Genomic DNA, 14,163 nt, shown 5'->3' with positions numbered 1-14,163 from the left:
TATAGCTATCCTTACCATAGAATACCATTAAAATGTTATAGCCATCCTTACCATAGATTATCATTAAAATGTTATAGCCATCCTTACCATAGATTATCATTAAAATGTTATAGCCATCCTTACCATAGACTATCATTAAAATGTTATAGCCATCCTTACCATAGACTATCATTAAAATGTTATAGCCATCCTTACCATAGACTATCATTAAAATGTTATAGCAATCCACTCTCAGTGTTACAATCACCCTGACCATCCTGTAGATCACGAGCATTCTGTATGTTATAGCCTTGCATACTCCTCCATAATGACATAGGTAAACAGGGAGGGGTTGGTAGGGGGTAGTTATATAACAGGGTGCTGCAGTAGTATAATGGCTGTTAGTTCTGGGTGCTAGAGTTAACCGACCAAGTAGAGGAGATACCAGATGGTCTCCAGTCTTCCCTGGTCGTCTCCTTCACGTCAACATGGTCTAAAGATGAATATGCAAAATCCTCAACCTATTAAAATCCTATTTGACATATCAGCACTCCTGCGCTTCATAAATGAATAATGTTATAGTAAAGCCTTAGAGCCTCTTTAAATACACTACTTTGACAACACAAACTAGGTCTAAGAGAGATACGGATCTAGATTCAAATCTCTCTTTAAGAGGTAGTGTGGAAGACATCTACACCAGATACCCCCCTCTGACTGGTACAGTTTAAAGACAATAGAGCCCCACAGTGGAAGTGTCATAATATCCATAAAACAATCATTTTTCCACCATTCATTTTTCCCATAGGGGGTTTTTAGACTCACTGACGTTTTGATAACCATGTAAATCTCTCTCGGACAAGACTTTTATCAATATATTACGCTCTATTTACTCACAGATTTGAAAATGTTAATTAGCATCAAAGTAGACATCGTGCAAAACTACAAATCCCTGCAAGCTCCTGCATGTCATCTCTAGCTGATAACTTTTCTAACAGCTATTGTGTCAATTTAAAACTTGGGCAAGACAGTTCACAGAATTGTCCATTTAAATAAATGTAGCCTATTTATTAATTACTACATTTGGCTAACATTAGATAATTAATCCAGAGATTCTTACATTTGCCTTGATTTGGCTGTATCGTTCAGATCATCATGGCATTTGTAGTTATTTACTATAGCCACATTAGCAGCTCATTTGCATTTCATTTTTGGTGGGTAAATACACCCGAATATATTGATAAAAGTCACCTTGTCCTAGAGAGTTATACAGTTATCAAAATATCCCAGTTGTGTGAGGTGGTGAAGCCTGCACCCAAATGAAATGTACCATATCAGGCCCTGACTCTGCCATGCATTGATTGATTTGACCAGTTCAACAGCTGTGGGGGAACTGAGGGAGAGAGCAGGTTAGGCTGATGTCATTTCATGATTTGATTCCATTTCCAGTGCTGCACCAGTCAAATCCAGTGCTGTTGTTGGCATAATTGACCTGTGCAGGGTACTGTGTAAATGACCTTGGTGCTGAGGACAGAGTTGACTGGCTGCTGAGCCAGCAGAAATGTCTTTAACAGGAATAAAGAGGAGTGGGGGAGTGACTTTCAGTGGTTTCATCTTCATGCCACTTATGTGGTGGGCGAACTGACTGTTAGTTCTTAGTTCATCCTAGTTGAAAATGCATCATGGTTGGATATCTATGTTTGACTATCTGTCAGGTTCAGTCCATTTTCTTTTTAAACCACTACATGATGGCATTCCACATGAAATATGAAAGATGTTAATAACGATGTTAAGTCATTTTCTAATTAAAGTGGGGGTCATAATTGTAATAGGTGACTAAAGCCTCCCATCAGCTGTCACCCTCGACTCTCGATCGAACATCCATTCCAGGAAAATCTGCGTCACCGGCAGAATGTAGTAGCCTAGGCCTACCACCAAACAGAAAAACACGACCTTACATCACCTCGTCTGGCAGACAGACAGGGTGTTTTTCACAACAGACCGCTTTCCCTCCAGTCTACGGGACAAGAATCCGGGATGAGGTGGCACGGGCAAGATTTTAGGTTCGGGCGGGAGCGTGATAGCCAGCTGGGCAGAGCGTTGTCTTCATCACTACGCACATCACCTGCCGCTGACGCACCAAGATTCAGGACCAATGACTCTGCGTCATTATAAAATAAAAATATATAATATAACCATATTTGGGTCATGATTTTCTGTTTTCTGTGTTGAGAGGTGCTCTCTCCGCTCCCCCTCCCCTTCCTGCGTGGAACGTAGGCTATCTGTGCTCAAATACGCAATAGAGGAAGCATCCAACGGGTCAAGGCAAATATACTCTTGCAGTACTGTTCTGAGCCTGGGCGCAGTAAAAATAGGCCAGTGGGCGCGCGCCTTACGTAACAATCTACGGAGCGCGCCGTGGGCTCTTGGTGCTTTCAAGACAACTGGGAACTCTCTGACTTCCGAATTCTGTGCGTTCAAAGCAAATGGGAACTCTGACAAAAACGAGCTTCGACTGCGAAAAATCGGTGTGAACGTCATCCAAGCTCTTGAGCTCTAGAACGATGCCCGAGTTTCCTACTTTGATATCCGAGTTGGATGACCATTCAAACCGATTTTTCCCAGTCAAAGCTCGTTTTTTCCGAGTTCACAGTTGTCTTAAACTCACTGAAGTCGGAGATTTCCGAGTACCGAGTTCCCAGTTGTTTTGAACGCGGTATTTCTCTCACTCACACAGTTGTTTACAATTTCACTGTTTAATGACTCTTCTGTTGCCAAATTCGGTAAGAGAGGAAAAGAGGGAGAGGGCTCTCTGCCCATCATGGCGCAGGCATGAATGTAGGGTATTATCAGGGGACACATGGGCAATATCGAGTGTTGCCTGCGTCAGAGGCTCTCCCGCTCACCCTCCCAGCCTAGCTGTGTCACAGAGCCGCAGTCTCGTGATGCTTGTTTACTTCTGAAGTAGGAGGGCAGAGGCTGGGTACAGACTGGGAACAGTCACGCACCCTCCTCTCGCGTCACGTTGTAAATCGCAGTTGATGCCAATTGACGTTCAGAGCATGGCTAATCCATTGTAGAATCTACTAGATCATGCATCATGCCGTGTTTTTAGAATTGTGCTATAACCTGTGTAAAAAATTCATACGAATGCAAATAGACCTAATTCTTTATATCATCAAGGCTTGTATTACATGCCTATTATAGCCATTGTTATTTATTGACAGCATCAACTTGTCATAATAAAATAACATGTATGTATAACATAGGCGTATATTAACACACATTTCTATCAGTTTATCCACTCTGAAACCTGTGACGAATATAATTGAGCTTTCCCTCCATAATTGTTATGGCGCACTAACCAAACACAAGACATCATCACTGCTATACTGCGCACAAACCTAATAAATACAACAATACTTAACCCAAATAGCCGCCAGGGCCTGTAATACGTCTCGTCATAAATCATTTGATAATAGGCTACATAGCCTGAGTTGCTCTGCGAGAAGAGGATACACGTACGCATTTAATATGCATACGGGCCTAGTAAATGCACCACCGGCTACAGATATGATCGGGCGGATGGTGCATTCATATGCTAGTCGGAACTAGGAAGCTCTGACATTTCCGACTTGCTAACTGGTTGAACGCGGCACGAGTATAACTACAAAGAGTTAGCAAATCGGACATTCCGACTAGCACATGAACAGCATCAACAGTACCCAGATTGAGTCGCAAGAGGTCAGGAGTGTGTATGAGAGTGTGCATTGTTACAACACTGTACATAGCCAGTAATATGACATTTTAAATGTCAATATTCTTTTAATACTTTTGTGAGTGTAATGTGCACGTTTTTTTTATTGTTTATTTCCCTTGTTTATTTCCTATTTGTTTCTTGTCTATTTCACTTGCTTTGGCAATGTAAACATATGTTTCCCATGCCAATAAAGCCCATTGAATTTAATATAATTGAGTGGGAGGGCTTTCTAACATCTGACGAAGTCTTTTCACTATCATGCAGCCCTCTCCACCACCAATGAGCCCAATAAGTAGGCGGATTTGCAGGTACGCCCCGTCGGCTTGCAGCGACCAAGTGTCAGTGTGTGAATTTTTTCCCTCCCCTTCTCTTTTTTTTGTAACCAAAGCTGGATGTGTAGAACGTCACATATTGTTTCCCTCTTCTCTCCGGTCACTTTAGCGATATGGGTTATTTACTGTTAAACAGCTACAGACGCCGAACGCGCAGCCGGCGCCTGGAGTGAAACATTGCTTCTGAGAGATACAGAGTTTCTCTCCAGAGTTTCTCTCCAGCCTTCGATAAGTGAGGATATAACAGCAGGTTAACGAAAGTGAGATTTGTTTTTTTAAAGGACGATAGAATGGCGAGTCCTCCAAATACTGGGGGAGGACACTTGTTATCCAACGCGAACATTAGTAACACCAAGATTAAGAAATGTGGATACCTCAAGAAGCAGAAGCACGGACACAAGCGCTTCTTCGTTCTGAAGGAGCCGGACGAGGGCTTCCCTGCCCGGCTGGAGTACTACGAGAGCGAGAAGAAATGGAGAAACAAGTCAGCGGCAAAGAGGGTTATACCTCTTGACTGCTGCCTCAATATCAACAAGAGAGCTGACGCCAAACACAAACACCTTATCGCCCTCTATACCAAGGACGAATATTTTGCCGTGGCGGCAGAGAATGAAAAAGAGCAGGAGAATTGGTACCGAGTCTTAACGGATTTAATGAGCGAGGGGAAAGTGTACTCCGACGGCTCCGCTTCCAATTCCGCGTCTTCGCTGGTGGGGTTTGATGAGGCGAACTACGGGATGATTACGCCGGTAACTGCAGCGTATACGGAGGTATGGCAAGTGAACCTGAAATCAAAAGGGCTGGGGCAGAGCCGGAATCTGACCGGTGTGTACAGACTGTGTTTATCCAGCCGGACTATCAGCTTCGTAAAGCTCAACTCGGATGTCGCGTCCGTCAGTTTACAGCTGATGAACATTCGGAGATGCGGACACTCAGAGAGCTTTTTCTTCATCGAGGTCGGACGGTCAGCAGCCACGGGACCAGGCGAGCTGTGGATGCAGGCTGACGACTCAGTGGTGGCGCAAAACATCCACGAGACTATCTTGGAGGCCATGAAAGCCATGAAGGAGCTGTCTGAGTTTCGGCCGCGCAGCAAGAGCCAGTCGTCAGGCACTAACCCCATCTCCGTGCCCACCCGGCGGCACCTCAACAACCTTCCTCCAAGCCAGACCGGGCTCCAGCGGCGGTCGCGCACTGACAGCATGGCCACAACTTCCCCGGTTAGTAAATTTACCTCCTGCCGGATACGCACTGCCAGCGAGGGAGAAGGCACCATGGCGCGCCCCATGTCTGTTAACGGGAGTCCCCTCAGCCCCGGTATTCAACCGAACCTATTAGGGAGATCAAACACCATTACAGCCCGGCCCTGCCGGACATTTGAATCCTCCTCCCTCCAGCACAGTAAGTCCATGTCCATGCCTCTGTCCCACTCCCCACCCACAGCCACCCCAAGCCCTGTCAGCCTGTCCTCCTGCTCGGAGAGCAGCGCTCCTTGCCCCTCCAGCTGCAGTGCCTCGGTCTCCCCCAGTGATGGGGGCTTCATCTCCTGTGATGATTATGGCTCCAGCCCTGCAGGCCTGCACCTCACCCTCCGCAGTAACACCCCAGAGTCCCTGAGGGAAGACACACCCCCCTCCCGGGAAGGCAGCGACCTGCACGGCTACATGGTGATGGAGAGACAGAACCAGAACGGTTACCGCCGGTTACCAGAGCTGGACAAGGCATACCGGAAACGCACATACTCCCTCACCACCCCGCGCCAGCACAGGGCACCGCCCCAGGTCTCCTCTGCCTCATTGGACGAATACACGCTCATGAGGGCCACCTACACCAGTGGTGGCCAATCGGGTCGCAGCTCTCACATGGCTTCCCCAAAAGTGACCTATCCCGAGGACTATGGCGATGTCCAGATAGGCTCCAACGGTCACCTAGGCGACAGTGGCTACATGCCCATGACTCCGGGCGTGGCCCCTCAGACAGGGGGGGTCAAAGGTAATGCTTACATGCCCATGAGCCCCATGTGTGTGTCGGCCCCAAAGCAGATCATCAACCCCCGCTCTCACCCCTCTCCAGCTGGGATGGGTCCCCATACAGATTCCCCTGGCAGTGTGTCTCTGGGGGACAGCGGCTACATGAGGATGTTCTATGGGGCCAAGATGTCTGTGGACATCTCAGATGAGAAACTCACCAATGGGGAGTACCTCAACATGTCCCCTGTGGACCCTCTGGTGACCTTCACCCCCCCAGACTACTTCCTCACAGACACTACCCTCCAGCCTCACCCTCACCACAGACAGCCTTACTCCATCAGTTCCCTAACCCGCTCTCTCAAAGCTCAGCCCCAGAGAAACGGTGTCACAGACACGGACCAGTACGTGGTGATGAGTCTACAGAGGCAGAGGATAGAAGAGGAGTCCAACTACTGTCCCATCTCACCAGTCTCCATCGGTACGCCCCCCACCAACACCCTCTCCTCAGCCCCCTCGATCCCCAGAGCCGGCAGGGTGACCCAGGAGGGGGGTCTGGTCCACAGGGGGAGGGTGAGTCGGCCTACCCGGCTCGCCCTGGACTCTCTGAGGACACTGCCCTGTATGAGCGAACACCCTCTCCCCTCTGAGCCCAGGAGTCCCGGGGAGTACATCAACATAGACTTTGGCAACGCCACACGATATCCACCTGTCTCTGCCACGACTGAAAGCTCTGCTTCATCGCTGTGCTCGGTGGACGGGCCGGCGAGGAGTTCCCCGCCACTCTCCGAATACGTCAACATCGACATCAGCTCATGCTCTTCCAAACACAGGGATTCCCCTTCTTCAATAGGGCGCATGGAGCCGAGTCCTGTGCTCCTCGTGTGTCCCAGCCAGCCTCACAGAGAGGGTCAGAGGGAGAGAGAGGAGGAGAGAGAGGGAAAAGAGGAGAGAGTCGTAGTGGAATATCCTCTCCAAAAGCATGTGAGCCCTGTGTGCCCGGTTGGCGCTGTAAAAGACGACTACACTGAGATGACCTTCAGTCCTACCAACCCCTCTGACTCCACCACCCCCCTGCCTACCAGCCCCTCGTCCTGCATCCAGAGACTCACCCTGGGGGGAGAGGGCGTAGTGGTGGTCCCCCCTGTCCCTGTGGAGTCCTTCCTCCTGGGGGGTCCCTCCATCACCCCCGTCAACCCAGACAGGGGGGCTAAGGTGATCCGGGCTGACCCCCAGGGTCGCAGGCGCCACAGCTCCGAGACCTTCTCCTCCACAACCACGGTAACGCCAGTGTCTCCGTCGTTCGCCCACGATGTCAACAAGCGGCACAGCTCGGCGTCGGTGGAAAACGTGTCGCGGCTGGTCCGGAGCTCGGAGGGCTCAGATGAGGAGTATGGGAACAGCAACAGCCCCATGTGCCGGGAGACTTCGGCGGGCTACCAAAACGGACTCAACTACATTGCCTTAAACCTGATGGAAGGGAGCCTGGGGGGCTGCAGCAGTCTGGGGGGCTGTGAGGGACTGCTGAGGTTCAAGGCAGTGTGTGGATGCAAAGGGGGCATGAACGGTTTCAACGCCAGCCCCTATGCCACCATGGGCTTCAAGGAGACTGCAACAGCAGTGAAAGGTGAGCCTCTGCCGATTATATGTGTGCCTTTGCATGCTTATCATGAGCCCATTCATTCATCCATGGCTTAGAAATAGAATGAATGGAAAGGATGTCCCCATTTAAGTCAATGATGGCATAATGGTTAGACTAGACATTTTGAGTGTAGCCATGCCAGGAAGCAGAAGCAGGAATCTTACCCTTCAATGTATGCTGTGATTTATTGAGTCAATTCAACTGACATTACGAAAAATACATTCCATTGCATGAGCTACATCAAACTGTTTAGTGTTTATGTTTGTTGTTGCAAGTCCGTTTAAACAAATGTATTTGGTGTATACTGCTTATAGTAAAACTACTTACTTCAACATAGATATTATTTATTTCTCTAAACATGATTTATTAAACATGGCGGCTGAAATGATAAGTGACGGTGCAAGTTGGAGCACAATGAGAAGTGTAGCGTATTAGTCCTGTTATGCAGCTTATTCAGTGCATATCAACTGTGATATTTAGAGTAGCCCGTCGCACACGTTCAGTACATCATTAAGGCCAAGGCTGCGGGAAATACGCGTGGTGTCGTGATGCAAATGATTGAAGCCGTTTGAATTCTGGATCAACATGTGCGCTCGAGCCACAGCCAGCGTTTCCTGTGACGCAGTTATTCTTCTGGACCAGACTACGCTAGTGCAAATGTACGGAGACAGGAGAAAATATCCCAACGCGTTGCTTCAATGATGCTAAATATTTTTTGCTCAGCATGCCAGAACAATCCATAAGGAATATATCGGCCAGGGGGTTTCTTCTTTATGTAACACAGTTATATGTGCTCTGAGAGGATTAGGATATGAGTCAGCAAATATAGTGGAAAGTAGGCTAAAACGGATTCTGTTCAAAATGATCACAGAACAGAAAAGAAATGGATTTAGGGGACAATTCACCTACCAAATCACACTTCAACCCCGTCCATAAATATTGATGGGTCCCGTTTAAGGGGTGCGAGGTTGGGGAAACCAAAACATGACCTTTCACCTCGTTCCTGGCTTATGTCTACTGTAGTATCAGTAGCCTGCTATACAACAGTAAATAACACACTCCTCATATATTTGGTTTGGACATTGATGGTGAAATATACATTACTTGTAGGCCTATAGGCAGCGGTTACACAATGTTGTGATCGGCAATGCCCTGGTAAAGGGAGTGCTCTCTTTCTCCTTTCCTCATCTACTTTCACTCTTCCTCTGTCTCCCTCTCTGGCTGTAAACAGAAGGGCTGGGTGCAGTCAGTGCACTGGGTCCCCCAGAAAAACAAGTGAACCAGTTGTTTATCACTTGTCAGGTATTGAGTTTCATGTTAGGAATGCAGTGTACAAAGGCTGCTGGGAGATGTGAATTTTCACTTGTTTTTCTAACCTACTGGGGGGATTGCAGATCACGGTGGTGTTTTACGGTGAGGAACTTTACAAAACAGACCAACACACACACCGCACCTGCTCTCAAGAGGATTAAAAACCTATGCACTGATTGGCCAAACATACTCAATCAAGGGTGTGTGTTAAGTATTATGCCAGTGTATTTACTTATGTTTGTGTAATAATGGATTTCATGTGTGTTTGAGCATGACTGGGGTTGCAAAATTCTGGGAACTTTCAATAAATTCCCTGGTTTTCAATAAATTCCCTGGTTTTCTCTGAAATAGTGTTTGGAGTATTCCTAAAAGCAGGAGGAATAAGCACGAAAATCCGGAATCCTCCTAGGATTTCTGGAAAATGTTGCAACCATAAGCATCTCTGCTGACTGAGTTGTTTGGTAGATATAGCAGTCATTTCCACAAAGTTGAGCAGAAAGAAAGACCTGGCCCTAAGCTACGGAAGGAGAGGAGATGGGGGAGGAGGAATGGAGACAGAGGAGTGACATGTATTAGTTTGTTTTTCAAAATCAGGACAAAACAGACCACAGTGGGAGGGAGGGAGGGGGGTAAGAACAGAGGAGGGGAGACAACAAAGCCAGAGAGAAGGAGCAGAGTTGAGCCGGTACGAGTTGGCCGTGGCCGGTTATTGCTTGGTTATTTATGGCATTCCTGAAAAACAAATGATCAGCCGGAGAGAAAGAACAAAATGTTTACCAAGAAATTACAGGCTTTTCCACATTCTTCCCTCAGCACCACAACGTGACTCGTAGTCAGCATTCCACATGCTCACATTCATTTGTGACCGGCTGGATTTGGAATGCAAATCATTTGAGGCTGAATTGGCCTTTATATTTTGTGTGTGTGACAGCTGTTGTGTGTGTCTATTTGTAGTTTACTCTGGCCTTGTGTTTGTAGTTTACTCTGGCCTTGTGTTTGTAGTTTACTCTGGCCTTGTGTTTGTAGGTTACTCTGGCCTTGTGTTTGTAGGTTACTCTGGCCTTGTGTTTGTAGGTTACTCTGGCCTTGTGTTTGTAGGTTACTCTGGCCTTGTGTTTGTAGGTTACTCTGGCCTTGTGTTTGTAGGTTACTCTGGCCTTGTGTTTGTAGGTTACTCTGGCCTTGTGTTTGTAGGTTACTCTGGCCTTGTGTTTGTAGGTTACTCTGGCCTTGTGTTTGTAGGCTACTCTGGCCTTGTGTTTGTAGGTTACTCTGGCCTTGTGTTTGTAGGTTACTCTGGCCTTGTGTTTGTAGGTTACTCTGGCCTTGTGTTTGTAGTTTACTCTGGCCTTGTGTTTGTAGTTTACTCTGGCCATGTGTTTGTAGGTTACTCTGGCCTTGTGTTCGTAGGTTACTCTGGCCTTGTGTTTGTAGGTTACTCTGGCCTTGTGTTTGTAGTTTACTCTGGCCTTGTGTTTGTAGGTTACTCTGGCCTTGTGTTCGTAGTTTACTCTGGCCTTGTGTTTGTAGGTTACTCTGGCCTTGTGTTTGTAGTTTACTCTGGCCTTGTGTTTGTAGGTTAGTCTGGCCTTGTGTTTGTAGGTTACTCTGGCCTTGTGTTTGTAGGTTACTCTGGCCTTGTGTTTGTAGGTTACTCTGGCCTTGTGTTTGTAGGTTACTCTGGCCTTGTGTTCGTAGTTTACTCTGGCCTTGTGTTTGTAGTTTACTCTGGCCTTGTGTTTGTAGGTTAGTCTGGCCTTGTGTTTGTAGGTTACTCTGGCCTTGTGTTTGTAGGTTACTCTGGCCTTGTGTTTGTAGTTTACTCTGGCCTTGTGTTTGTAGGTTAGTCTGGCCTTGTGTTTGTAGGTTACTCTGGCCTTGTGTTTGTAGGTTACTCTGGCCTTGTGTTTGTAGTTTACTCTGGCCTTGTGTTTGTAGGTTACTCTGGCCTTGTGTTTGTAGGTTACTCTGGCCTTGTGTTTGTAGGTTACTCTGGCCTTGTGTTTGTAGGTTACTCTGGCCTTGTGTTTTTGTGAATTAGATATCAGTGTTTGAGACTTTTTTAGTTTATTGGTTCATTGACTCATTGAGCTGATGGCCGGTCCAAAGCTCGTGTTTTTGGTGTTGTTGTTTTGGTTTGGGGGTAGGCATGCACTCACTGAGAGAGGAGAGGGAAGGGGGTTGTTCACTGAGTGGGTTGGGGGCTGTTTAAATTTCAAAGCATACCCCCATTTGGCCCACCCCTGCACCTCACTCTGCCGCCCCGGGTCAGAAACGTAACCTTTGAACTGGCCCTGGGTGTGTGAGGGCCCTTGGGATTAGCAGTGAGGAAGGGAACGCTACAAGCAAACACCAGTTATCTGGAAACAGAATAAGAAACATGTATTCTCCTCTCCTACGCTCTCTAGTCTATCTCTGTGTCTGAAACTCTCTCTCTCTCTGTTTTTCTCTGAAGCGCTTATCATTCCTCTCTCCTTTCTTCATGTTTTCCTCTTTTTTTATGAGAGCTCTCTCTCTTTTGTGCTGTCAGGTGTTTGATAGAGACACTCATTCTCTCCCTGTTTTTATTTGGGAGCTCTGACCTCGTCCCCCCTTTTGTTTCCCTCTCTACCTCAGTGTGTGTGTGTTAGCAGATGGTGGGGGCCAGGGTCTTGCACCTGCCCCTCCCAGCAGTGCTCACTGGTTATCTGGCCCTTCAGAGGCAATGACTGAGCACCATCTGCGTGAGAGAGAGAGAGGCCGAAAACAAATCCAATTTTGATAAACTCCCATATCTACTGGGTGAAATACCACAGTGAGCAATCACAGCAGCAGGATTTGTGACCTGTTTCCACAAGAAAAGGACAACCAGTGAAGAACAAACACCATTGTAAAAACACAATTTTGTACTTTAACTATTTGCACATCGTTACAACACTGTATATAAAGATAATATGACATTTGAAATGTCTTTTATTCTTTTGGAACTTCTGTGAGTGTAATGTTTATTGTTCATTTTTTATTGTTTATTTCACTTTGTTTATTGTCTATTTCACTTGCTTTGGCAATGTGAACATATGTTTCCCATGCCAATAAAGTCCCTTGAATTGAATTTGAATTGAGACCAAATATCACTCTAACCCTCACTCTCTCTCTCTCTCTTTCTCTCTCTCTCTCTTTCACTCACTCACTTTTTCCCCTTTCTCTATCTCTCTGTCCCTCCCTCTCTCTCTTTATTTCTCTCACTTTTTCTGGCATTAGTTTCTGTTTACTGTAAGTCATGTGATTGAGTCTCCTAGTCAGTTGGTCTCTGCCCTCCTTTCTCTCTCTGCCCAGAGAGCCCTCTGTCTGTAGCTCCTAGTTCCAGCTGAGGGCCTCTGGTTGGCTTTAATAAAATGCCATAGAGGTTTGTTTAACAACTAATTAAACAATTAGTAAATTAGATAGCTAAATAGCCCCATTACAGGAATTCCTTGAATTCCCTCCTGTTTTATGGACTTCTTTGAAAAGAATAATTGCTTTTGAGAATTTTAACTGAATTAGTTACCTAAATGAACTTCACTGAGGTGGCGTGATTTTAGAGGATAGCATAGCTGTGCTGAAAAAGGCTGATTGACTTGTAAGCTGCTGTGTGTGGTTAATTGTAGATCAATCCAATAATAATACCTAGACGTAGTGGCATATTTCTAATAACGTTTGTCTTCACCTGTCTTTCACCCCTTTCTCACTTTCCCTCCCTCCCTCCCTCCCTCCCTCCCTCCCCCCTCCCTCCCTCCCTCCCCCCGTCTGATAGCCATAAACTAGGACGGGATGTTCCAAGGTTAGATAAACTCTGTTAACGTTCCCTCCATTTAGCTGGGAGTTAAGGAGTATTACATTCGGTTCAGGATTAGACATTGTTGAGTATTTTGTTTTGTTTCGAGATAGATTTAGTGGAAGGGAGAGCACACACACACACAGGTTTCCCAAACACTGAGGTGAGTTGCAGTTAGGATCACTTAAGCCTCATTGAGCTCATGTTCTCCTGACTTCTCGGGAACAGGCTTCATTCCCTCCTCACCCATTCCGTCTTATCGCTCTCCATTTTCCTTTGGTTCACTCCCTTTCCTTCCCTCTTCCTCTCTCAAATTCAAATAGAAATTTTCCCATGTGGTTTGTTAACACAACCCTGTGCCCCAACAAAAAAAACAGTTAGTCTGAGTTATGCTACTGCTAGGAGAACCACAGACATGTTGTCTGAGATATGCTACTGCTAGGAGAACCACAGACATGTTGTCTGAGATATGCTACTGCTAGGAGAACCACAGACATGTTGTCTGAGATATGCTACTGCTAGGAGAACCACAGACATGTTGTCTGAGATATGCTACTGCTAGGAGAATTACAGACCTGGTTCTGAGATATGCTACTGCTAGGAGAACCACAGACCTGTTGTCTGAGATATGCTACTGCTAGGAGAACCACAGACATGTTGTCTGAGATATGCTACTGCTAGGAGAATTACAGACCTGGTTCTGAGATATGCTACTGCTAAGAGAACCACAGACATGTTGTCTGAGATATGCTACTGCTAGGAGAATTACAGACCTGGTTCTGAGATATGCTACTGCTAGGAGAACCACAGACCTGTTGTCTGAGATATGCTACTGCTAGGAGAACCACAGACATGTTGTCTGAGATATGCTACTGCTAGGAGAATTACAGACATGTTGTCTGAGATATGCTACTGCTAGGAGAATTACAGACCTGTTGTCTGAGATATGCTACTGCTAGGAGAACCACAGACATGTTGTCTGAGATATGCTACTGCTAGGAGAACCACAGACATGTTGTCTGAGATATGCTACTGCTAGGAGAACCACAGACATGTTGTCTGAGATATGCTACTGCTAGGAGAATTACAGACATGTTGTCTGAGATATGCTACTGCTAGGAGAACCACAGACATGTTGTCTGAGATATGCTACTGCTAGGAGAATTACAGACCTGGTTCTGAGATATGCTACTGCTAGGAGAATTACAGACCTGTTGTCTGAGATATGCTACTGCTAGGAGAACCACAGACATGTTGTCTGAGATATGCTACTGCTAGGAGAATTACAGACCTGTTGTCTGAGATATGCTACTGCTAAGAGAACCACAGACATGTTGTCTGAGATACGCTACTGCTAGGAGGATTACAGACCTGTTGTCTGA

At 46.5% G+C, this 14,163-nt stretch overlaps 1 protein-coding gene across 1 annotated transcript; it reads left to right on the top strand.

The window, feature by feature from the left end:
- Nucleotides 1–4,047: 4,047 nt before the first annotated feature.
- Nucleotides 4,048–12,079, top strand: LOC106586664 (insulin receptor substrate 2). The gene is made up of 2 exons (XM_082969132.1): nucleotides 4,048–7,662; nucleotides 11,605–12,079. The coding sequence occupies exons 1-2, from the start codon at nucleotides 4,359–4,361 to the stop codon at nucleotides 11,616–11,618; spliced, it is 3,318 nt and encodes a 1,105-aa protein (XP_082825258.1). The 5' UTR covers nucleotides 4,048–4,358; the 3' UTR covers nucleotides 11,619–12,079.
- Nucleotides 12,080–14,163: the final 2,084 nt, after the last annotated feature.

This window comes from Salmo salar, chromosome 25 (assembly GCF_965601325.2).
Source record: "Salmo salar chromosome 25, fSalSal1, whole genome shotgun sequence".
NCBI classification, from domain to species: Eukaryota; Metazoa; Chordata; class Actinopteri; order Salmoniformes; family Salmonidae; genus Salmo; species Salmo salar.
This window is presented reverse-complemented; position numbering and strand designations above follow the sequence as displayed.